Here is a 26,432-nt window from a genome sequence, read left to right as displayed (position 1 = left end):
TGATTACTGGTATATTTAGCAGTGCCCAGCCCGTCAGGGGAAGCGATCGGAGGAGCTCCTTCTTGCCAGCCTCTGCTTGCGATTTCACAGATAGCTCCTTCATGCTGCGGCGCCGGCTGGCTACTTGTGCCAGTGCACTCACTGCACTGTGCTGTCAGAAAAATGGTGTCAGTGAGGCCCTGACACTCTGAGCGGCCTCACATTGCACACACGGAGCTTGCAGCCCCCGGACATCCCGCATCTGCACCAGCTACTCCAGGTGAAGGTGGGCGATGCAGCACTGTCTACTGCTTACCTACAGCGGGAGCTGTGCAGCCCGGCCGGCTCCTGCTGGAAGGTAGTTGTCGGGTCTCGGTGGGGCGTTGAGCGGGTCCCGGGTAGGGGGGTGGCGGCGGGCAGATCCGGAGCTGTACTCCCAGTCGCAGAGGAGGGTGCTGGCGGCAGAGCGGCAGTGGAGCCGGATGAGCGGGGCCAGTCTGTCAGCCCTGCAGCACAGATTCATGTGCTGGCGGGGAGCAGGATTCAAAGCGGAAGATGCTGCAGGCTGTGATTGGATGGAGACTACAGGAGGTGATTGGCCGAGGAAACAGCCAGTCACCTCCTGCATTCCGCTGACAGGCTTAACACATGCAAACACATATTCAGATGAGCGCGTCCTGTGGGACCCGCTCATCTTCTAAATGTGAGTCCCGGGCGGCTGTTTCTGGGTAAAATACGCGCCATAGCGCGTTTTTGCGATCACTGACAATAATGCACATGACACAATATGCACACACCGTAATGCCCCCTACACATTATGCCACACACCGTAATGCCCCCGACACATTATGCCACACACCGTAATGCCCCCGACACATTATGCCACACACCGTAATGCCCCCGACACATTATGACAGGAATCGCAATGCCCGTTATACATTATGCTACACACTGCAATGCCCCTGATACATTATAGCACATACAATGTCTGTGACACAGTATGACACACACCACAATGATCCTGAGACATTATACCACATACCACAATGCCCGTGACATAGTATACAACACACCGTAATGCCAGATACATTATGACACACACTGCAATGTCCGTGATACATTATGCCACACACCGTAATGCCCATTACACATTAAGTTCTACAGTAAGGCTTCCAATTACTTTTAAATTACCTGCTCGTTGCCAGGGGTTTCATGCTCTTGGTTCCATGCACGGTGCCAGGATGTCATGCTCGTTGCCAGGGGTTTCATGCACTGGGTGTCATGCTCGTTGCTAGGGGGTAGTGCTTGTTGCTAGGGCCGTGCTCCCAGTGCCACATATGCTCCCAGTGCCAGATATTCCCCCACAGTGCCAGGTATATGCACCCAGTGCCAGATATTCCCCCACAGTGCCAGGTATATGCACCCAGTGCCAGATATTCCCCCACAGTGCCTGCTTCCCCCCCCCAGTGCCAGGTATATGCCCCCCCAGTCCCGGGTATATGCCCCCAGTGCCGGGTATATGCCCCCCCAGTGCCAGGTATATTCCCCCAGTGCCAGGTATATGCCCCCCCAGTGCCAGGTATATGCCCCCAGTGCCAGGTATATGCCCCCCAGTGCCAGATATTCTCCCACAGTGCCAGATATTCCCACCCAGTGCCAGGTATATGCCCCCAGTGCCATGTATATGCCCCCAGTGCCAGGTACACGCCCCCCCAGTGCCAGTTATATGCCCCCAGTGCCTGATATCCCCCCCCAGTGCCTGCTTCCCCCCCAGTGCCAGGTATATGCCCCCAGTGCCGGGTATATGCCCCCCCAGTGCCAGGTATATGCCCCCAGTGCCGGGTATATGCCCCCCCAGTGCCGGGTATATGCCCGCAGTGCCAGGTACATGCCCCCAGTGCCAGATATTCCCCCCCAGTGCCTGCTTCCCCCCCAGTGCCAGGTATATGCCTCCAGTGCCGGGTATATGCCCCCCCCAGTGCCAGGTATATGCCCCCCCAGTACAGGGTATATGCCCCCAGTGCCAGGTACATGCCCCCAGTGCCGGGTATATGCCCCCCCAGTGCCAGGTATATGCCCCCAGTGCCAGGTACATGCCCTCAGTGCCGGGTATATGCCCCCCCAGTGCCAGGTATGTGTCCCCAGTGCCAGATCTGCCCCCCCAGTGCCAGGTATATGTCCCCAGTGCCGGGTATATGCCCCAGTGCCTGCTCCCCCGGCCCCCCCCTATGTGTTGGAGGGACACGAGTGCATCGCGCGTCTCTCCTGTGTCCCTCCTGGCTCTCCCCCGGCTGGTCTAATAAAGGAAGTGCCGTTCGTGAGCCAATCAGAGCTCACGAACGGCACTTGCTTCCTTAGACCGGCCGGGGGAGAGCCAGGAGGGACACAGGAGAGACGCGCGATGCGCTCGTGTCCCTCCAACACATAGGGGGGGGGCCGGGGGAGCAGGCACCGCAGGGAGGGAGAGGAGATCGCAGATTGACATGCGGACGCTCGTCCGCATGTCAATCTGTTCTAAATCAGTGGCGCCCCCGCAGCCCCTCGCCCCCAAGCCACCGCGAGGACTGCGGGGGCAGTAGTTACGCCACTGGATGGGGTGCATATAAACTGAAATCTAAATTTCAGGGTACAAAAAATTCTAATATTTGTGGGATACAGTACATGCAAAAGCAGCCAGTATTTGCCATGCACAGAAAAATATAAATGTATTTGCTCACCCTGCATTGCAACATGGTTTGTTTCAGATACAAAATTACTTTTTTTTTTTGGAATCAGGCCCTTAGAGCAGTAATGCCAAAACCAAGCTCATTTTGCTTTTAAAACTATTGTCACTTGCAGCACAGATTGGCAAAATCACACTGCTTTTGAAAACTCTGACCCTATAACATACCCACTAGATTTTACGATTATGTATATTATCCTTTTTTTCCCAAAAAAAACTTGGTACATAGGGGGTAATTCCAAGTTGATCGCAGCAGGAATTTTGTTAGCAGTTGGGCAAAACCATGTACACTGCAGGGGAGGCAGATATAACATTTGCAGAGAGAGTTAGATTTGGGTGGGTTATTTTGTTTCTGTGAAGAGTAAATACTGGCTGCTTTATTTTTACACTGCAATTTAGATTGCAGATTGAACTCACCACACCCAAATCTATCTCTCTCTGCACATGTTATATCTGCCTCCCCTGCAATGCACATGGTTTTGCTCAACTGCTAAAACATTTCCTGCTGCGATCAACTTGGAATTACCCCCATAGTTATTAGCTTGTTTATACCCCTTTCACACAGAAATTGAAATTACCGGGTGAAGCAGTTCTACCCGGTAATTTCACAAAACACACGGGTCCTTTTACTGCGGGAAAGGGTCAACCCGGGTTGAAATTCCTGGGACTTCGACCCTGGAATTTACCAGGGTTGGAGACACAGGAATTTCGACCCAGGTTGATCCTTTCACACAGACAAAATACCTGTGTTTATCCGCAAATTAGCGGGTCAAAATTCTTGACCCTGTAATTTGCTTCTCTGTGTGAAAGGGGGGGGGGGGGGGGTCAAGCAGAGCCTGGCAACATGACCCGGCATTGAATGCTGGGTAGTTGGTGGGTTTTCTGTCTTAAAAGGGTATTAATTGCTTATTTTCTCTCTTGAGTAATACATATTTGCGGAACATTGTGTATTTTTACATGTAATAGGACAAGCCCACATTTTTTTTTAATAAGTACTTTTCTTTGATATTATACAGTACATACAGATTGCAGATAGTGGGTAATGTTTAAGTGCTGACCTATGAAAGATCTCTTTATAGATTACCTTAATAGTTCAGAATGTACATATATAGCCACGCTCATTGTGGCTACATCTCGGCATAGTGACCGCATGCATGTCTAAAGACCCATTCACACTATGGGATCCCCACCGACACCGATATTGGTGCATACACACTTGCCGATGCCAGAGGGGAGGGAGTGATGGGGGGAAAGCGGCGGGGGAATGATGCAGCATGGCTGTCATTAATGAGGACCTCCCTCATCTGTGCATGTTCAGACAAGGGAGGGGGTTGTTAACGATGCGCGGGAGCACGCATCGTTAACGACATTGAGTGTACACACTAGATGAGATTGTAAAAGCTCTCACTCAGATTGGCCCTTCTGAGAGAGATCTTTTACTTTCTCGTCTAGTGTGCATGGCCTTAAGACGCGCAAGCCTTAGATACACACGTGCACCATTCGCAGTGAATGGAGTAGCCAATTACGTAGCCCGTCCATGGCAGATGTAGCCACAATGTGCATGGCTACATCTCTATGCATTTTTTGCAAGCAATCATTCTAGGGCATGTTGCACTTTTCACCATACGCATAAACTCTGCTTTATCTTTATCTGATTTAAATATATTATATTCAGTGTCAGACTGGGGCACCGGTGGAATGCAGTTGTAGGGTCCCATACTTAAGGGATGTGCAAAGACAGCAGATGGAGTATGGCAAGTCACTACAAAGACTTTACTAACCATAAGAGAGTCCCCTTTATAAATATATAGCAAATACTGCTAGTGCATGCTCCCACCCATTAGCAAATATACGGTATGTGAAAGCAATCATATTTAGGAAAATACTTGGGGAATTTCATTTGCTAATTATATTTAGCAATTGTTAACATATGCAGCATTCTAGATATTAAAGTAGAGATCTGAAATAACAGTGGGGCTACAGCTAATGATGCATAGCTTATATTTATTAAGTATATCAAAGCAAAGATCATACTGGATTACAATTATGTTTCTTTGATATGGTGAAATTGCCCATTTTCTGATTCAATATATGTTGGATAAACAATAAATGACATATAACTAATACAGAATCCAATGTGCATTGTTCTGTTGGGATTTTGATCATCTGATTTATCCATTGTGAAATAGATGGCTAGTTTATCTCATATTCACATATACAGTATAATCACTGTTCTGATATCTTGAAACAAAGTAAATCTAAAATAAATGCATAAATAGAATTTTAATAATATTCTCAGTAATTTCAGAAAGTTTTAAAATTGATGTTGAGGTAGTTTATTATATTATTTATATATTTATAAGTAGCAATATTATTGAGCTGCAGTTACAGTGGTGTAGCAATTCCTAATTTAGACACTAGGCGCCGCTATTGAACTGTGTTATTGTATCTCAGTATTTAGAATTCCTGAATTTACAATAGTGCACAGCACAAATTTGCAGAACAAGACATAATAAAGGATTTTTACTCATGTACCTGCAACTTGGATTATTCTGCTGAAAGGAAACATTTGGAATTGCATATTTCATTTTATCACTTTGGATCAAAAGAAGCAGGATTCTAATAGCACATTAGCTAACAATAGAAATGAAGCTGATTTCTGGAGGAAAAAAGGCAATGCAATGGCAGGTACTATGTCTTCTCTTTTTCTTAACATTCCATCATGTTTCTGCTCAGCTTTACTACTCCATACCAGAGGAATTAAAGCAAGGGACTGCAATAGGAAACATAGCAATAGATCTGGGATTGAAAACAAAGGAATTATTATTCAGAAAATTTCATATTGTCTCACGAGGCAAAATACAATATTTCAATGCTAATTTAGAAAATGGGGACTTGTATGTTGCAGAAAGAATAGACAGAGAGGTATTGTGCGGAATAAAACAGAATTGTCTAATGAGCTTTGAAGCTGTGATTGAAAACCCATTGCATTTGTACACAATCAAAGTGGAAATTCAGGATGTAAATGATAATCCACCAAGTTTTTCCAAGAGTATTTTTGACATAACGATTAGTGAGTCTGCTTTACCTGGAGTACGTCTGACTTTGGGACATGCACAAGATCCTGATGTAGGTGTCAACTCTGTACAGGACTATATGATTGATGACAATGAGGACTTTGAATTGGGAATGAAAATTACAAAAGATGGAATCAAATCTCCAGAGCTTATTTTGCAAAAACCACTGGACAGAGAAAAGCAAAGTATTTATCAATTGGTTCTAACGGCTTTGGATGGAGGACAACCTCCTAAATCTGGTACTGCCTTTATAAAGGTCATAGTGCTTGATGTCAATGACAACTTTCCAACATTTACTAAAGATGTATATGAAATTAGTTTGAATGAAAATGCACCTATTGGATTTTTGGTTCTCCAGCTGAATGCTGTGGATGAAGATGAAGGTTCAAATGCTCAAATAAGTTATTCACTTTGTGATATTCCTGGGACTATACATTCACTCTTTAGTGTTGATCCAGTAAGTGGACATATTAATGTAACTGGAGATATCGACTATGAGCTTGCAGAAAGATATGAATTAGCTGTGAAAGCCACAGATGGAGGTAACCTTTCTTCTCATTGCAAGATCTTAATAAATGTAACAGATATGAATGACAATCCTCCTCAAATAACTATCACTTCTCTATCAGATACAATTCCAGAGAATTCTCCAATGACTACAATTATAGCCCTAATTAATGTTCATGACTCAGACAGTGGAGTGAACGGTGAGGTAACTTGTGAAATTTTAGAAACTTTACCCTTCCAATTAGTATCTTCTTCCTCCAATTACTATAAGCTGGAAACCACAGCAGATATTGATAGAGAGAGTAAATCTCACTATAATATAACAATTACAGCTATGGATAGTGGATCTCCTCAACTATCCACCAACAAAACCATTCAACTCACTATTTCAGATGTGAATGACAATCCACCTGTTTTTGATAAAATTAGTATTATTGTTTATGTTCAAGAAAATAATCCGCAAGGGACCTCCATACATGGTATCCATGCATCTGATTATGATACTAATGACAATGCTAAAATTAGTTACTCTATTATCAGTAATAAAATAGATGGTATCCCAGTATCATCATATGTCTCTATGAACTCATTGACTGGGGTGATTTATGCTCAGAGATCATTTGACTATGAACAGCTGCGGGAATTTCAGTTCCAGGTGATGGCTAAAGACAGCGGATCTCCTCCTCTGAGCAGTAATGTCACAGTAAGAATATGTATCATTGATAAGAACGATAATGCTCCTAAGATTCTCTACCCATCCCCAGACACTGAGGGATCAGCATTATTCGAGTTTATTCCTAACTCTGCTGAGAAAGGTTATCTAATATCCAAAGTGATTGCAGTGGATGCTGACTCTGGGCACAATGCCTGGCTCTCCTACCACTTGCTGCAAGTTACTGGTCCATCTTTGTTTACTATTGGTCAACACACTGGTGAAATAAGGATTGAACGAGACATTGAAGACAAGGATTCTTTGAGGCAAAAGATTGTGGTATTGGTAAAGGACAATGGGGTTCCATCCTTGTCATCTACAGTGACCTTAAGCTTGGTTGTAGCAGAAAACTTTCAACAAGTTGTTCCAGAAATAAGACACCAGCCCAGCAGTTCAAATTCTCCATCTAATATAACATTCTACTTGGTCATTTCTATAACTCTAATTTCTCTGTTATTCATTATAGCAGTAATTGTTATAGTGGTTTCTAAGTACCGAAAATCAAGTAGTTCAACTTCTTTTGGAGCGCTAAGTAGAAATGTGTATCCTCAGTTCACCCTGGGATGTCCTTCTGAGATCAGTGATGGAAGCTTACCCTTTCCATTCTCCTATGATGTGTGTGTGACCCTCGACTCAAAACAGAATGAACTAGCTTATCTGAAACCATTAGAGACTGTTCCTACAGGCAATCCAATTGACCATGTTGATTCAACAGTAACAAACAATCAACCAACGGACAGATTTCCAAAACCTATTGAGCCACAGGTAAGAGATCATTATAAAATTTTCAATTTAAAATCTGTTTTTGTCATCTAGTGGACATCTGGGGTCCATAAATAAGAATAAAAAAATTAATCATTTTTATAAAACTTGAAATGTTAGCTATCTGTGCAGTATATAGTAATGTAAGAATTATTCCACAATACTTGACCTGCTTTTACCTTCTTCTTTTGATGTTGTAATGTTGACCATTGTGTCCAGGGACAAATACAAATGGCCCCTCCCAAAAAAATTTTTAAACAGCAAACTAAATATTTGAGTGTTTATGATACGTACTATTGCTATTGCTATAATTCCTTTATTAGTTTGAGTAGCACATTCCTGAAATGTAGTCAACAGTTTTAAAGTACTTTAAATATACAGTGTATAGTAATAAAGTGCTTTAATTGGTGTCTCTAGTGGCGGGCAAGTTGTGCAACTGCACAGGTGCCTGCCGCTGTGCTTTTCCCCAGACTGGACTCTGCTCCCCCCCTCGTGACATCACGATGCAACATGTGATTTTGCGAAACTCCGCCCCCACAGTGGAGTATTACAGTATGACAGGGAAAAGGAGGAGAGGGGATTGGAAGATGCGAGCGGGCAGGGGAACAGGTGGGCGGGACCTGGCAATACTGGAGTTAGCTAGTTACAGATGAATCCACACATTCTGAGGTGGCTCCATCGCAGTCGTGCACTCCCGGCATGATTAGGCGATCTGTCCACCTAGCCCCACCGGGAGTGCAGGGAGATGCTCTCCCATTCACTAGAATGGGGCGCGTCTCCATCAGCGTCTCCGTCATGGACACGCGTGTGCCCTGGATGGAGATGCTCACCAATTCTAGGGAATAGGGCGCGTCTCCATCACGGGCACGTGTGCCCGCCCGGATGAAGATGCTGTACTCATTAGGCACACCTGGGTGGGTGTACCCAGGCACAGACAGAGCCACAACTAGCGTGGTTCCATCTGTAGCTAGCGGGCGGGCACTGGCAGGCTGGCATTACCCCTAGCAAATAGCATTACACACCCCTGCCAACTAGCATTACCCCTGGCAACTAGCATAACACACCTCCAGCAATGAGCATTACCCCTGGCAACTAGCATTACACACCCCTGGCAACTAACATTACCCCTGGCAACTAGCATTACACACCCCTTGCAACTAGCATTACCCCTGGCAACTAGCATTACACACACCCCTGGCAACTAGCATTACACACCCCTAGCAACTAGCATTAAACACCCAATGAGTATTACCCCTGGCAGTGAGCATGACACCCATCCCAGAGCATGAAACCCCTGGCAACGAGCATGGATCCCAGAGCATGAAACCCCTGGCAATGAGCATGGATCCCAGAGCATGAATCCCCTGGCAATGAGCAAGACACCCAGCCCATGAGACCCCTGGCAACGAGCATGACAACCAGCGCGTGAAACCCCTGGCAACCAGCATATAATTTAAAAGTAATTAGAAGCTTTACTGTAGGGCATAATGTATGACAGGCATTGTGGTGTGTGGCACACAATGGTGCAGGGGTATAATATGGTGCGTGGGGCATTACTGTGGGCTTAATATGGTGGATTTTTTTTTCCTGTGGTGGCCGAGGTCTGTTGGTGCAAGGTCAAAAACGGGGGTATAAAGTAGTCTTTTCCTGTGAGGACATGCCCATTTTAGTGAGACCACATCCACTTTAGTGAGGCCATGCCCCCTCACCTGGAGCGTGCGCACCACAGGCACGTGCAAATTTTTGTTTTTTATATCTGGGGTGGGGGACATTTTTTATGCCAAAGGGGGAGGGGTGCATTTTTAAATCTCGCACTGGGAGCCAAATTGTCTTGAAACAGCCCTGTTGCTGAGGTTATAGGGGATGTAGTCAAAAAGTCAAAAATAACAATGGCAACACTCATAATGTTGACACTGCAATGTTGCCATTGTTCAAATTACTAAAGGTCAACATGTTGACATTGTCAGAATGTCGACAGGTGAAATGTCAACATTGTCAGAATGATGATATTAGGGTTAAGCTCCAGGCAGAAGGGTTAGGCTGCTGGGGTAAGTTAAGTTTAGGCTGCGGGGGTGAGGACGGTTAAAGCTAAGGGTAGGGATTAAGGATAGAGTAGAAATTCTTACTGGACTGCTACAGCATCCTAAATCTATTCTGGAAGTGATGGTCACGTGACCGCTGGAAACTAGAATATATTGCTGCAGCTGCTGGGAGAAGTTAAGTTACCACTGGCCCACCAGGGTCAATATGTCGACATTGTAACATGTCAACATGTAATCACTGTCTACTTTGATAAATGTCAACATGATGAATGTCGACATTATAACTGTCAGTGTCAACATATCATACCCAACCCGGCTAAAGTATTGTTACAACTAAAAACACTTTTTATAATATGATCTATAATTAGTGATGAGCGGGTTCGGTTCCTCGGAAACCGAACCCCCCCGAACTTCACCCATTTTACACGGGTCGGAGGCATACTCGGATTCTCGCATATGGCTCGGTTAATCCGAGCGCGCCCGAACGTCATCATCCCGCTGTCAAATTCTCACGAGATTCGGATTCTATATAAGGAGCCGCGCGTCGACGCCATTTTCACTCGTGCATTGGAAATGTTAGGGAGAGGACGTGGCTGGCGTCCTCTCCGTTTATTAATAATATTTGTGCTTATTGCTTAATTGTGGGGACTGGGGAGCAGCTGTATTATATAGAAGGAGTACAGTGCAGAGTTTTGCTGACCAGTGACCACCAGTATACGTTGTCTGCCTGAAAAACACTCCATATCTGTGCTCAGTGTGCTGTATATATCTGTGCTCACACTGCTTATTTGTGGGCACTGGGGACCACCAGTATATTATATAGGAGGAGTACAGTGCAGAGTTTTGCTGACCAGTGACCACCAGTATACGTTGTCTGCCTGAAAAACACTCCATATCTGTGCTCAGTGTGCTCATAAGCGTGCGCAGCACATTTTATTAGGGTGTGCATAGCACCGCCTTTTGGGTATGTCTAGCACCATCTATTAACGGTCAACACAATATAAATATCCACCCTTGTACCAATCCTAATAATGCAGATACATTGTCAGATGTTGTGGTGTGCACCAAACAAACACCCCTGATGGCACTTACTGCAATTACACTGCTCCTCCTCAGCCTGGTCCGGCTCCCCCTCTCTTTTCGTGTGACGGGTGGGCGTGCGAGCAGCATGACATCATCACCTCACATCACGCTGTTTTAGTACATGGAAGTGGAGCCGGAAATTTGAAAGCCGGTGTCAGTGTCACCCTTGATTAACCCAGGCATCTGGTCAGTAATGCAGTCCTGACAGGGTGCAGCGCAGAGGGGACAGTAATCAGCCTGCTTGGCAATCGCTGCATCAGGCATATGAGATCGGGGTGCCGGAGATTAGGGGGTGCCTGTGCGCACCAGGCACCCCCCCTGCACACACCTATGAGTGTGCTGCATATATCTGTGCTCACACTGCTTTATTGTGGGCACTGGGGACCGCCAGTATATTATATAGGAGGAGTACAGTGCAGAGTTTTGCTGACCAGTGACCACCAGTATACGTTGTCTGCCTGAAAAACACTCCATATCTGTGCTCAGTGTGCGGCATATATCTGTGCTCACACTGCTTAATTTTGGGGACTGGGGAGCAGCGGTATTATATAGGAGGAGTACAGTGCAGAGTTTTGCTGACAGTGACCACCAGTATATATAGCAGTACGGTACGGAAGGCTACTGCTCTACCTACCTCTGTGTCGTCAAGTATACTATCCATCCATACCTGTGGTGCATTTCAGTTGTGCACAGTATATATAGTAGTAGGCCATTGCTATTGATACTGGCATATAATTCCACACATTAAAAAATGGAGAACAAAAATGTGGAGGTTAAAATAGGGAAAGATCAAGATCCACTTCCACCTCGTGCTGAAGCTGCTGCCACTAGTCATGGCCGAGACGATGAAATGCCATCAACGTCATCTGCCAAGGCCGATGCCCAATGTCATAGTAGAGAGCATGTAAAATCCAAAAAACAAAAGTTCAGTAAAATGACCCAAAAATCAAAATTGAAAGCGTCTGATGAGAAGCGTAAACTTGCCAATATGCCATTTACGACACGGAGTGGCAAGGAACGGCTGAGGCCCTGGCCTATGTTCATGGCTAGTGGTTCAGATTTACATGAGGATGGAAGCACTCATCCTCTCGCTAGAAAACTGCAGTGCCACTCCTAGATGGGCCAGGTGTTTGTGTCGGCCACTTGGGTTGCTTAGCTTAGTCACACAGCGACCTTGGTGCACCTCTTTTTTTCTTTGCATCATGTGCTGTTTGGGGACAATTTTTTTGAAGTGCCAGCCTGTCTGACCCTGCAGTGCCACTCCTAGATGGGCCAGGTGTTTGTGTCGGCCACTTGTGTCGCTTAGCTTAGTCACACAGCGACCTTTGTGCGCCTCTTTTTTTCTTTGCATCATGTGCTGTTTGGGGACAATTTTTTTGAAGTGCCATCCTGCCTGACACTGCAGTGCCACTCCTAGATGGGCCAGGTGTTTGTGTCGGCCACTTGAGTCGCTTAGCTTAGTCACACAGCGACCTTGGTGCGCCTCTTTTTTTCTTTGCATCATGTGCTGTTTGGGGACAATTTTTTTGAAGTGCCATCCTGCCTGACACTGCAGTGCCACTCCTAGATGGGCCAGGTGTTTGTGTCGCCCACTTGTGTCGCTTAGCTTAGTCACACAGCGACCTTGGTGCGCCTCTTTTTTTCTTTGCATCATGTGCTGTTTGGGGACAATTTTTTTGAAGTGCCATCCTGCCTGACACTGCAGTGCCACTCCTAGATGGGCCAGGTGTTTGTGTCGGCCACTTGTGTCGCTTAGCTTAGCCATCCAGCGACCTCGGTGCAAATTTTAGGACTAAAAATAATATTGTGAGGTGTGAGGTGTTCAGAATAGACTGAAAATGAGTGGAAATTATGGTTATTGAGGTTAATAATACTATGGGATCAAAATGACCCCCAAATTCTATGATTTAAGCTGTTTTTGAGGGTTTTTTGTAAAAAAACTCCCGAATCCAAAACACACCCGAATCCGACAAAAAAATTTCAGGGAGGTTTTGCCAAAACGCGTCCGAATCCAAAACACGGCCGCGGAACCGAATCCAAAACCAAAACACAAAACCCGAAAAATTTCCGGTGCACATCACTATCTATAATTAAACCAACATTACAACATTGTAATATTATGGGGGATATTTAGGAGAAAAAAATGGGGTTTTATCATGATTTTTGCCCGATGGTTAGCTTCAGGCAATTCGAATTAACCCCCGTTTTTTCTCCTGAAAAGTGATCTGTTTTCGGGAGGTAACACATACTGTAGGATTCAGGATAAGTTCCCGATGTTAACACGTGTCACAGACCTGAAAACAGGTAATTTATTGCATATTTCTTTTCGGGTCTACTCAGACCCAAACAGATATACGTGATAAGTGCAGACTGAGGGTTGCACTTCTTGGCTAATTGGGTAGCCCCAGGGGTTCAATTATCATGTGGTTAGTTACCATGGCAAATTTAAGTCCCTCCTTATGTAAGTTCTTATTTTAAATATGTGTGTGTGTGATCTGGAGTATCTTCAATTATACCATTGTATACATATATTTCTTCAATTTAGCCCTGAGGGGTTATGTGCTAGAGTCAGAGCTTTCAGAAGAAGCACAATTCTGACAATCTCAACTGCAGATTTAGGGCCTGATTCTAATTTGGAAGTAAAGCAAAAATAAAGCAAGTAACCTGGGGAAAAAAACATGGTGCACTGCAGGTGGGGCAGATGTCACAGAGAGATTTAGATTTGGGTGGGGTGCATCTAAATTGCAGTGTAAAAAAACTGTCTAACATTTGTGGGATACAGTACATGCAAAAGAATCCAGTATTTACTCTGCACACAAAAATATAAATATAAATGTACTGTATTTGCTCACACTGCATTGCAACATGGCTTGTTCCAGATACAAAATTACTTGTTTTTTTTTTTTTTTTGCTTTACTTCCAAGTCAGGATCAGGCCCTTAGAGCAGTAATACTTATGAAACTATTGCCACTTGCAGCACAGATTGCCAAAATTACACTGCTTTTGAAAACTCTGAACCTATAACATACCCACTAGATTTTTTGAATGTGTATTATCCTTTTTTTTTTTTAAACAAAAACTTGGTACATAGTTATTACCTTGTTTATACCCCTTTCACACAGAAATTTAAATTACTAGGTGAAGTAGTTCTACCCGGTAATTTCACAAAAACACGGGTCCTTTTAATGCGTGAAAGGGTCAACCCGGGTTGAAATTTCTGTGACTTCAAACCTGGAATTTACTAGACCCTTTCACACAGACAAAATACCCATGTTGATCCGCAAATTTCCGGGTCAAAATTCTTGACCCAGTAATTTGCTTCTTTGTGTGAAAGGGGGGGGGGGGGGGGGTCAGACAGAGCCCGGCAACACGACCCGGCACTGAATGCTGGGTAGTTGATGGGTTTTCTGTCTGAAAAGGGTATTAATTGCTTATTTTATGTCTTCAGTAATACATATTTGCAGAGCATCCTGTATTTTTACATGTAATAGGCCAAGCCCACTTTTTTTAATAAGTACTTTTCTTTGATATTGTACAGTACATAGAGATTGCAGATAGTGTGTGAGGTTTAAATGCAGAATCTGTGCTGACCATTGAAAGATCTCTTGATAGATAACCTTAATAGTTCAGAATGTACAGATATAGCCACGCTCATTGTGGCTACATCTCGGCATAGTGACCGCATGCATGTCTAAAGACCCATTCACACTATGTGATCCCCGCTGACGCCAATATTGGTGGTGGCGGGGACCCGGCGGGGTGCTGGCATCAGCAAGTGCATACACACATGCCGATGCCAGAGGGGATGGGAGTGACGGCAGGCGGGCGGTGGGGGGAGCGACGCCCATGCTGCATCTGCAGCATGGCTGTCGTTAATGAGGACCTTCCTCATCTGTACATGTTCAGGCAAGGGGGGGGGGTCGTTAACAATGCGCGGGAGCACGCATCGTTAACGACATTGAGTGTACACACTAGATGAGATTGTAAAAGCTCTCACTCAGATTGGCCCTTCTTAGAGAGATCTTTAACTTTCTCGTCTAGTGTGCACGGCCTTAAGACGCGCAAGCCTTAGATACACACGTGCACCATTCGCAGTGAATGGGATAGCTAATTACGTAGCCCGTCCATGGCAGATGTAGCCTCAGTGTGCATGGCTACATCTCTATGCATTTTTTTGCAAGCAATCATTCAAGGGCATGTTGCACTTTTCACCATACACATAATCTCTGCTTTACCTTTATCTGATTTAAATATTATTGTATTACTGTATTACAAACATATATGCTGCTGTGACTTCAGGTACACTTCCCACAGTTGCGTACTATAATTTTATTCAGTGTCAGACTGGGGCATGACGGGTCCACCATTGGAATGCAGTGGGAGGGTCCCATGCTTAAGGGATGTGCAAAGACAGCAGATGGAGTATGGCAAGTCCCTACAAAGACTTTACTAACCATAAGAGAGACCCCTTTATAAATATATAGCAAATACTGCTAGTGCATGCATAATAATGTACCAGGTTGATAACAGTAATGCACTGCAGTGCATACACCATAGTCCTGGGAATGCAATATAATATATGTATAATATATAATAATTAATCCACTTTACATGTTATAGGGGACCCCATTACTGACCGGTCAGTGTCTAAAACTCAATGAGATCTACAGTACAATAGGTCTTGCAAAGGTTTAACACATGGTATTGTAAAAAAAATATAGCTATCTAAGCTCTCAGCATTGGGCTGACTTAATTATAAGTCAGTGAATGAATGCAGAGCTACAGTACAGTACAATGCCAGAATCTGTGATCATTATGTGATCATTAATAATAGTATAGAGTATGGAGAGTGTGTAAAGTACATTAAGGTATGAGATTCGATCAGGACACAGCATTTTTACAAATTAGATTTTAAAGTGTGCACATAGTAGCTATAGAACAAATTCTGAAAACTAACACCTATATACGATATTGGGGGTCATTCCAAGTTGATCATAGCTGTGCTAAATTTAGCACAGCTACGATCATCTTCCCTGACATGCGGAGGGATGGCCAGCACAGGGCTAGTTCGCCCCGCATGTCAGTACGCCCCCCCTGCCCGCACAAATACAAAAGCATCGCACAGCGGCGATGCTTTTGTATTTGTGGAGTAAATCCCAGCCAGCGCAGCTCCTGCAGCTGGCCGGGAGTTGCTCGTCGCTGCCACTGGCCGCAGCGCTTGCATGAGATGTCACGCAGCCGCGGCCCCGCCCCCCAATGATCCGGCCACACCTGCGTTGGTCGGACCGCGCCACCATATAGCCCCCTTCCGCCCTGCGACTGCGTCTGCCTGTCAATCAGGCAGAGGCGATCGCTACTGAACAACGGCCTTCGGCTGTCCGGCATGCGCCAGCGCACTGCGGCGCTGGTGCATGCGCAATTCCATCCCGATCACTGCACTGCGATAAACTGCAGCGAGCAATCGGGTCGGAATGCCCCCCATTGTCCATCAGTGACCCTTTGGGAATGGCCTTTAAGAGTTGATGTGCAACTTGTGTATATATAGAGATACCTATACATTATTTTGTATGTTTGTTAATCAAAGTCTCATTATAAACCTCGGTATACACTATACAATTATCTGGCAGATTATCTGACAGATCTGGCTGGTTGGAATGAAAATCTGGTAATGGATGAGAGCAAATGACAAACGACCATTTACTACCAAACACTGGAAAATGGACAAAACCTGTTCGTGATTTAACCAATTTGTATAAATGGCAGGTTTTGACCATTTTCCAGTGTTTGGAAGCAAATGGTCGATTGTCATTTGCTCTCATCCATTACCAGATTTTAATTCCAACCAGCCAGATCTGGCAGATTATCTGTCAGATAATTGTATAGTGTGTACCCAGCTTCAGCTATCATTTTTGAGCTTCTGCAATTAGTGTTATACATTTAGCTCTAGGTCATTTCTCAGAAATATTTGTAAAGAGATATGATTCCACTGTTTCCTTTTACTGCAATTATGAATTGTATTATTATTATCATTATTATGAAGATTATGATAATGGATAATAAAAATCATCATCATCGTTAGCAGCTGCAGCATTTAATTATCCTGGTTTAGAAAATCTTCTCTGTAATATCACACATAAGAGACATTTCTCTTAGATCTAGTTTTACACATACAGTATACCAAATATTATCATGTTCTTTGAAACAACACTGAAGCTACAATAATTCTATTTTTTTTTAAAGTAAATACAATATAAGTTTATTTTATTGTTATACAAGGGAAGGATTACTTATATTATAAATCTTTATTTAAAAAAAACTTTGTACAGAATTAATTAACATTTATGTATTTTAAGATTAGTCTTTTGATTTTATTGTTGTGGAAAAAATTACAAATATATTTAAAAAAAAGTCATTGTGATGCATTTATATTTTTACTGAAAAAGATTAAACAACTTTAATAAAAAAATCTAAGACATGTTTCTGCAGTTCCTCAAATAGACTCTAAGTGCCGCTGTTTGCCTGTAAATTATAGCTCAGTGTGTAGCACTGCTGAATCCTGTAACAATATACCAGCATAAATCTGCAGGACAAGGCACAACACAGGATATCTAGAGTACTCATTTTTCTGCAATTTGGATTATTCTGCTGAAAGAGAAAAATTGAGGATTACATATTTATATTTGTATTTTGGAAGCATAGAAGAAACAGCCAAGTAGAAGTTTCCAGTTACAAAATGTACATGAAGATTATCAAAAGAGGCAAAAGGACAATGGAATGGCAGGTAGTGTTTCTCCTCATTTACATTACATCTGATCATATTTGTGCTCAGCTTAACTACTCAATACCTGAAGAATTAAAGCAAGGATCTGTAATAGGAAACATTGCCAAAGATTTAGGCTTCAATGTCAAGGAATTATCTTTCAGAAAGTTCCATATCGTCTCACGAGGTAAAATACAATATTTTAATGTTAATTTAGAAACTGGAGACTTGTGTGTTGCTGAAAGAATAGACAGAGAGTTAATATGTGAGAAGAAAAACAGTTGCTTACTAAGCTTTGAAGCTGTGATTGAAAATCCTTTGCAATTGTACATAATTAAAGTGAAAATTGAGGACATAAATGATAATTCACCAAATTTTTCAAAAAATATTTTTGACATAGTGATTAGTGAATCTGCTATACCTGGAGTACGTCTCGCTTTGGGACATGCACAAGATCCTGATATAGGAACCAATTCTGTACAGGACTATACGATTTCTGAAAATGAGTATTTTGCGCTAGCAATAAAAATGACAAATGATGGAATTAAATTTCCAGAGCTTATTTTAGAGAAGCCACTGGACAGAGAAAAGAAGAGTATTTATGAATTAGTTTTGATGGCTTTGGATGGAGGGCAACCTCCAAAAACTGGCACTGCCCTTATCAAGATTATAGTTCATGATGTTAATGATAACTTTCCCAAATTTAATAAAGACACATATGAGATAAGATTAGATGAAAATGCACCTATTGGTTTCTTGGTTCTCCAGTTGACTGCTGTGGATGAAGATGAAAGTTCAAATGCAGTAGTAACATATTCATTTCGTGACATTCCTGAAACATTTTATTCAGTCTTTAGTATTGATCCAATAAATGGAAATATTAATGTATTAGGAAATCTAGACTATGAAATTAAAGAGAGATATGAATTAACCGTGGAAGGCAAAGATGGAGGAGGCCTTGCCACTCTCTGCAAAATAATAATCCATATTAATGATATCAATGACAACCCTCCTGAAATAACAATAACCTCATTCTCAGCTACAATTCCAGAGGACTCTGCACTGACTACAGTTGTAGCCCTAATTAATGTTCATGACTCTGACAGTGGAGAGAATGGAGAGGTTGTTTGTGAACTCATTGAAACTTTACCCTTCCAATTACTATCATCCTCTTCCAATTATTATAGACTGGTAACCAAAGAAAATATAGATCGAGAGAAAAAGTCTCATTACAACATAACAATTAAGGCTGTGGATAATGGATCTCCTCAATTGTCCACCATCAAAACTATTCAGTTGATTATCTCAGATGTGAATGACAATCTTCCTGTTTTTGAGAAATCAAATTATATTGTCTATGTTCAAGAAAATAAACCACAAGGAACCTCAATACATGGTATCCATGCATCTGATTACGATATTAATGAGAATGCTAAAATTAGATACTCTCTCCTTAGTAATAAAATAGACGGTATCCCAGTATCATCATATGTTTCCATTAACTCGATGACTGGAGTGCTTTATGCTCAGAGATTATTTGACTATGAACAGTTGCGAGAATTTCAGTTCCAGGTCATGGCTAAAGACAGCGGATCTCCTTCTCTAAGCAGTAACATCACAGTGAGGATATGTATCATTGATGAGAATGATAATGTTCCTACTATTCTGTATCCATCACCAGACACTGAGGGATCAGCATTATTTGAGTTTATTCCTCACTCTGCTGAGAAAGGTTATCTGGTGACTAAAGTGATTGCAGTGGATGCTGACTCTGGTCACAATGCCTGGCTTTCCTATCACTTAATGCAAGCACCTGAACCAAGTTTATTTACCATTGGTCAACAAAATGGTGAAATCAGGATTGGACGAGACCTTCAAGACATGGTTTCTTTGAGAGAAAAGATTGTGGTCCTGGTCAAGGACAATGGGATACCATCCTTATCATCAACAGTCACCTTGATATTGGTGGTTGCAGAAAACTTTCAACAAGTTGTTCCAGAAATAAGACACCAACCCAGCAATTCAGACTCTTCCTCTAATATTACATTCTACCTAGTAGTTTCCATATCTCTGATTTCTCTTTTATTTATTGTGACTGTAATGATTATAGTCATTTCTAAATGCAGAAACTCTAGTACCCCGACATCCTTTGGAGATCTAAGTAGAAATGTGTATCCTCAGTTCACCCTGGGATGTCCTTCTGAGATCAGTGATGGAAGTTTACCTTTCCCATTCTCCTATGATGTGTGTGTGACCCTCGACTCAAAGCAAAATGAAATTGCCTATCTCAAACCGGTCCAGAATGTTCCCACAGACAACCTGATTGATACAAATGATGCAGAGAGCAAAACTAATGGTACCAAAGACAGTTTGTTACCAATTAATGTTGCAGAGGTAAGAAGTGTTTAATAATTTTAGGAAATAGATAATTTTTTCATAGTTCAATGTTTTCAGAACTTTCTTCCAGCTCTGGGTATCTAGCTATACTTTTAATATATTAGTTTAGTATCAGATGGAAATTAGAATACTGTCACTTGGTCTGTGCATAACCAGATTTTTTGGTATTTTGAAGTCTGAAGCATTAGCTGTACATCAATGAGAGATGAAAAGTCTACTAATGCAAATTCTGTTATGTTTGCTGTTACATGTCTTTTTTTTTACTTTGCATTATTATTTTTTAAGTTAATATCCAGCTAGCTATCAATTTCCAAAATGACATGTCGGTAAAAGGTTTCTACATCTATCATTTACACAGTAAATACATTGTCCATGGTCTCTTTCATTAAGCATTAGCCATCCACAGGCAACTTTGATTTGAAGAAGTTGCAATGACACATAGTTTATTATTATAGTAATTAAGATACAGGCAAACGGACTCTACACTCACTCACACCTGGTATGTGAATGACACATGCGATAAGGCGTCATGCACCAAATGACACTACTGTTTACCATTAACTGTACTTCATTAGTACTGTATCTGATTTAGCTGCTTAAGTACATTTACTTGCCACATCATTTAAAATATATTTTGTAAATGTTTTGTTTTTCATGTTTACATTTGATAGCCTAAAATTCTATCTCATCAGATTTGTTTTGGACTAAAAGGTCCTCTAGTAGAATGTTAAAAAAGCAGGAGGAAAACATATCTAGCAATTATGGCATTGTCCTTTTACGGTTCACTAGCAGTTTGCATTAGGGGGAGATTTATCAAAGTTTGAAGGGAGATAATGTGGAGAGAGATAAAGCTCCAACTGTCATTTTTAAAACACAGACCATCAAATGACAGGAGCTGATTGGTTGGAACTTTAGTTCTCTACACTTTAACTCTCTCCAAGCTTTGATAAATCTCCCCCCCTGTATGCTAGAAATGTACCACTGGAGGCTGCTGGCTCTACTGTATATACGCTTGTGTTTTATAGTCCCTGCCAACCTATTGTTTTAAGAGTATACATTCAGCAAGCAATTGATTATAACATAAAGTTGGTGTATCTTATATTATTCTGCTCTATCTGTATTAATAATATAACCATAATTACTATGCTTGAATTTTTCATTACTTTTAGGGAATACTACAAAAGTTGTGATTATCATAGTAATGTTTAAGAAACTCCTATAAATATCACTTCAGAACTTTAGATGGCTGAGTGACACATCATTTTTTAAGTGTATGAAATGCTAGGCAGAAAAATGAATTTACCATTATACTTGGATCAGCTACTATGACTGTTGTAGATTCATTCTGTAGGGTGGTGGTGGTGGTGGTGGTGGTGGTGGAAAGGGGGGGTTGTTTCAAACCTTTGAGAGAGATACATTGTAAAATGTGTCAATAGTAACTGATCAGCTTCTAGCTATCATTTATTTCACACAGCAATAACAAATCAAACTTCAACTTCAAAGTTCATTTATTGGGTATGCACTAATATTTGGGTAGTTAGAACAGTAATATACAGTGAGAGCTCCTACCTTGGTGGAGTAGGGGGGCTGCTGCTGGCTGTGCTGTCAGGTCCCTGTTCCTTTGTCCTCGTCACCAGGTCCCTGCTCCCTTGTCCCCACCACATGCGCAAACCCCTGGCTTCTATGGACTGCATCATCTGCAGCCCATAGATGCTGGATAGGGCTGCCTTAAAAGCAGAGAGTGGCTTCCTAGAGGAAGCCATCTTTCTGCTAATTGCAGCCCAGTATGGCAGTCCCAGTGGGAGGAAACACCTCCCAATGGGACTACCTGTAGTATTTTTGCCTGGCAGGTTGGACTTCCAATAGGAAGTCACTGCCAGTCTATCTTCACTGAGTTGAGGTGGTGGATTTTACCTGGGGGGGCTGCAGTCCTGCAGCCCATAGGTAAAATACACCACTGTTAATATATAATTAATGTATATTCAACTATACTGTAAATTACAAAACATGTATCTACTGTAGCATCACAAATTAGTTGGAATTAGTAATCCCTCACAGTCAAGAGTTAATATCATCCTAACAACACTTTGGTGAGACAGAATTACTAAAGTACTGGTTTAGAAACATGGTGTAGTCAAGAGCAACCAATCAAATTCTAGATATATTGGTTTAGACTGATAAATTTACAAACAATCACTATGCTTCAATTTTGTGTGTTTTTCCCCGATAATGCTGCAAAATAACATTGGTACTAATGCAAATTGCAAATTGCAAATTTACTAAGAAACATTTTTGTGAAATTGATCAAAATCACACCAAAATCGCACCCAATGCACCAAATCAATGCACTTGCTTTTAGCATGTTTTTGTGTTGTAAGTGAATTTAAGAGTTAATATTTGAAAGAAAAAGATGTGACCCCAAAAGCCAAATGAGCACTGGGCTCTGGGAACCAGTCTTGGCTCATGGGTTGGGCGTCCCCCATATTCATTGAACCAGCACTGGGCTCTTGAGCTAGTTCTGGTGTGTAGGGGTCCCCTTTATTTCCAGGACCAGCACTGGGCTCTTAGTAGCAGGGGGGGGGGGGCAATGCCACTGTCAGGGACACACTTGATCCTCCACCAGCTAGTCACCCCAGCCTTGGTAAGTCTCAGAAAGTAGGGATCCCTCCAATAAAGGGTTAGGGTGAAGTCCATGGGCTATCCCCAGCATCCCTGGGTGCCAAGTTGATAGCATTTTAGTTAAAGTTAGAATAATATTATATTTTACAGGAGGACTACAGGTCCCAGTAAGCCTCCCTTGCATGCTGGTACTTGGAGAACCACATGTATAATCGTGCAGGGCATTAAAGGCCCACTGGTAACTATAGTCCACCTGTAAAAGAAATATTATGAGAAAGACAGATCACAGACACAGTAGAAAGTACAACTTTTAATAGACAATACACTCACACTCAAATATACTAACCGGCGAATGCAGTAGTGGTGACTATACTGCACATGCGCAAACCCCCGGATTGTATGATCCACTACATGGGAGAGGGCTAAAAAAATCCATAATCACCTATGCTTGCACCGATTGGTCCACTTGTCCATGTAGGAATCCATGACTTTAAAAATAAAAAAATGAGTCGCCCGAACCAACCCAGACATAGAGAATCTGCTACATGTATATATGATCTACTGTTCTAATTATCCCATCAGGGTTTTCTGCATAGTGAACATCATTATAAGCCAAATATGGATGTGTTCTCCATCCTCAAACACCTAGCTTCTTACAAAGTTGCAGATGATGCACAATGAAACTTGATGTGAGAAATAAACAGACAGATGTACAAATTTCACACATCAAATCGTTTTGCCACTTCCACTTGTTTTGTTTGAATATTTTGAGCATATATGCATACTGTATTTTCAGCGAAAGGACCCTCTATGAGGCTGAGGCTCGGGATGTGGTGCACCAAGGGGGGATGGTGGCGCGACTGAAGCCACAGTGTATGAGGACACATCTGTATGATCAGTGAGAATTATTGTTTTATGGAATTAACATTTCATTTTTGTTAATTCATGAGAATGACACTTTATTTGGGATAGAAACTCTGATCATGTGCTTTATATGTTTCTACTCCAAGGGCAATATGTAATAGCCAACAATGTGCAGACTGTGTGGAAGGAATGTGAGTCCATGCGTATTTTTAAAGTGGCAATCATTTGTAAAGCAAAACCAGGTTGGTTTTGCCTTGTAAACAATTACTGCTTTAAGAATATGGGCATACTCGCAGTATTTCCCCTGTCACTGGCGTTTCTATAATGGGTGCAGTGTGTGCAGTGCACACGGGCCCCTGAGTCCAGAGGGGGCCCCCACTGCACACGCTGCACCCATTTTCTAAATACTCACCCCTCCGGAGTCCTCAGCGGCATTAAAACTCTGTGAGTCTGGGACATTTTCACGGAGTACTGCGCATGCGCAGTAGAGAAATCTCAGGGAAAATGGCTACCGCGCCATTTTCACGGAGATCTGCGCATGCGCTGCCAGCAAAGAGGAGGGGTCCCGAATGGAGGAGGCCGCACCCGGGCCTCCTCCCCTCTTAAAGCGCCACTGTCCCCTATAACATGCACATCATAGGCTATTACATATTGCCCCATGTCTTCATTGTACATGTGAATTTCTTTAAACTGAATACTCAAAAAATGTTCTGACTTTCTAAAATTAACGTTTTTTAAATGAAAAACATTTTGAAGAAACATTTGACTTTTTTATTTTACTCTTTTTTAATATTTCATACTTTTTTGTGTTCTGCACAATTAATAATATTAGTAGTAGGATAGTCAATTAAATTGTTGGTTTATACTTATTTAAATTAAATTGTTGGTTTATACATATTTATATATTTATATTTGGGTTTTCCATTCAACTATACTGTGCATCTTTGACAAAGTTCCCTGCAGTTCCTATATTTGAACACAGTGTGCCACTGTTGGTCAATAAGGCAGAGTACCAGAGTATATATAGATATGCACACAATGCTTGCAGTAGTGAGACACTGCTGTTCTAAAGAAGAACAGAAATCACCATATAGTACATCAATTTAGTTCATGCTTTGCCATTTGGATTTCCTTCATCTTTGTCATCTTATTGAGGGATTTAGGGCATTCATCAGTGATATTAAAGGATACAATTTGCTACTTTATTAGGAAAAACTGAGATGATTGAATATAAAACTACACAGAAAACAATGATAAGGCAAGTCATTTTTTCTTATCTTTACCTCCTTTGTCTAACTGCCTCTGGCCAACTCCAGTACTCAGTTTTGGAGGAAATTAAGTAAGGCAGTGTAATTGGAAATATTGCAAAAGATCTAGGCTTTAATACTATTAGTAAATTGCAATTTGCCTCTTACTCTAAAAAGCATTATTTCAATATCAGCTTGGAGAATGGAGATATCTATGTCATTATTAGTAGAATTGACAGGGAAGCAATCTGGCTTAGATCAGAGCTGTTTTCTGAATCTGGAGATATTGGCTAAAAATCCTGTCAATGTTTTTCATGTTAAAATTGAAATTAAAGATATAAATGACAATCCACCAAATTTTTCTAAGAATCTGTTTGAAGTGGGAATAAGTGAATCTGCTTTAATCGGCACACATTTTGTATTGGGTAATGCACGAGATCCAGATATAGGCACTAACTCTTTACACAGTTATTGATTGAGTCCTAACCAGTTCTTCAAATTGGAAGAAAAGGTTAATGCAGAAGGAATTAAATACCCTGAACTTGTGTTAGAAAAATCAGTGGACCGCAGTGGACCGCAAGAAGCAAAATTTATACGAGTTAATGTTAACTGCTGTTGATGAAGGTAAACCTGTGAAGACTGGGACAGCTTTAATTAAAGTTGTGGTTCTAAATTTCAATGAAAAACTTTCCTGTGTTCAGTCAGGACACCTATCGAATAACTTTAAATGAAAATATACCAATAAATTCTCTAGTTCTCCATCTAAATGCAACCGATAGAGATGAAGGCACAAATTCACAGATCGTCTACTCTTTCAGTCACATTCCAGAGAATGCAATGGACACATTCACATTGGACTCGCAAAAAGGAGACATCAGAACAATTGGAGAGCTGGACTTTGAAACAAACAAGAAGTTATGAGATGACTGTGGAAGCCAAAGACGGTGGCGGTCTAGTCTCACATTGCACTATATTAAATTAATACAGATTGAAGACATCAATGACAATGCACCTGAGATATTGCTGACTTCGTTATTTTCCCCAATTCTAGAAGATTCTGCACCTGGAACTCTTATAGCTTTGATAAATGTTAAAAATTTGGATTCTGGAATAAATGGAGACGTTAGTTGTCAAATAACAGAGACACCAGAATTTAAATTAGTGTCATCATTTAATAATTACTATAGGCTTATAATATGGTAATTATAGCTGTAGATGAAGGATCTCCTCCAATGCTAACTAAGAACATGTAGCTCAGCCCAGAGTTTGGTGGCCTTCCCTGTCTCTTACAGGTATAGGCTCAGGCCTCCTGGCCCTCAGTAGCTTCCCAGCGCACTGAGCTCTGACTTTCCCAACTCCAGTTGGGCTGGTCACACAGGCAACAGCCTGTCCGGACTGCAGAGTCTGCCAAACTATCGCTCCACTATAGCCATTAGGTGTACTCACACCTACCTTTATTATCTCTGTGCACGGATCCCTCCTGCTGCACACAGAATGCATGTCGCATCAATGTAATTTACCCTTATACTGTCACAATAGATATGTACAATATGTTGTTCCAGTGAGAACAAATAATGTAAAGTGTGACAGAGACATAGCTCAGAGGCCTGTTTCTTTCTAATACTGCAAAAATTAGATATTTTCACTATTTAGTAATGCCC

The 26,432-nt window shown here is 42.0% G+C and overlaps 1 protein-coding gene across 12 annotated transcripts in view; it reads left to right on the top strand.

The window, feature by feature from the left end:
• LOC134933410 (protocadherin gamma-C5-like) overlaps positions 1-26,432 on the top strand; it is a 688,451-nt gene that overhangs the window by 295,085 nt on the left and 366,934 nt on the right. Inside the window, exon 1 of one of the 12 annotated variants that reach the window (XM_063928600.1) lies at positions 5,240-7,762. The exons of 10 other annotated variants lie outside the window; for them this stretch is intronic. In XM_063928600.1, coding sequence (XP_063784670.1) covers positions 5,348-7,762 — 2,415 coding nt within the window. In that variant the 5' untranslated portion in view covers positions 5,240-5,347. Of the gene's footprint in view, positions 1-5,239; positions 7,763-17,494; positions 20,039-26,432 lie in introns of those variants that run through there. One more of the 12 variants, XM_063928598.1, reaches the window with a different exon arrangement.

Source organism: Pseudophryne corroboree, chromosome 6 (assembly GCF_028390025.1).
Source record: "Pseudophryne corroboree isolate aPseCor3 chromosome 6, aPseCor3.hap2, whole genome shotgun sequence".
Classification (NCBI taxonomy): Eukaryota; Metazoa; Chordata; class Amphibia; order Anura; family Myobatrachidae; genus Pseudophryne; species Pseudophryne corroboree.
Note: the sequence above shows the minus strand (reverse complement) of the source record. Positions and strands in the feature narration are given on the sequence as shown.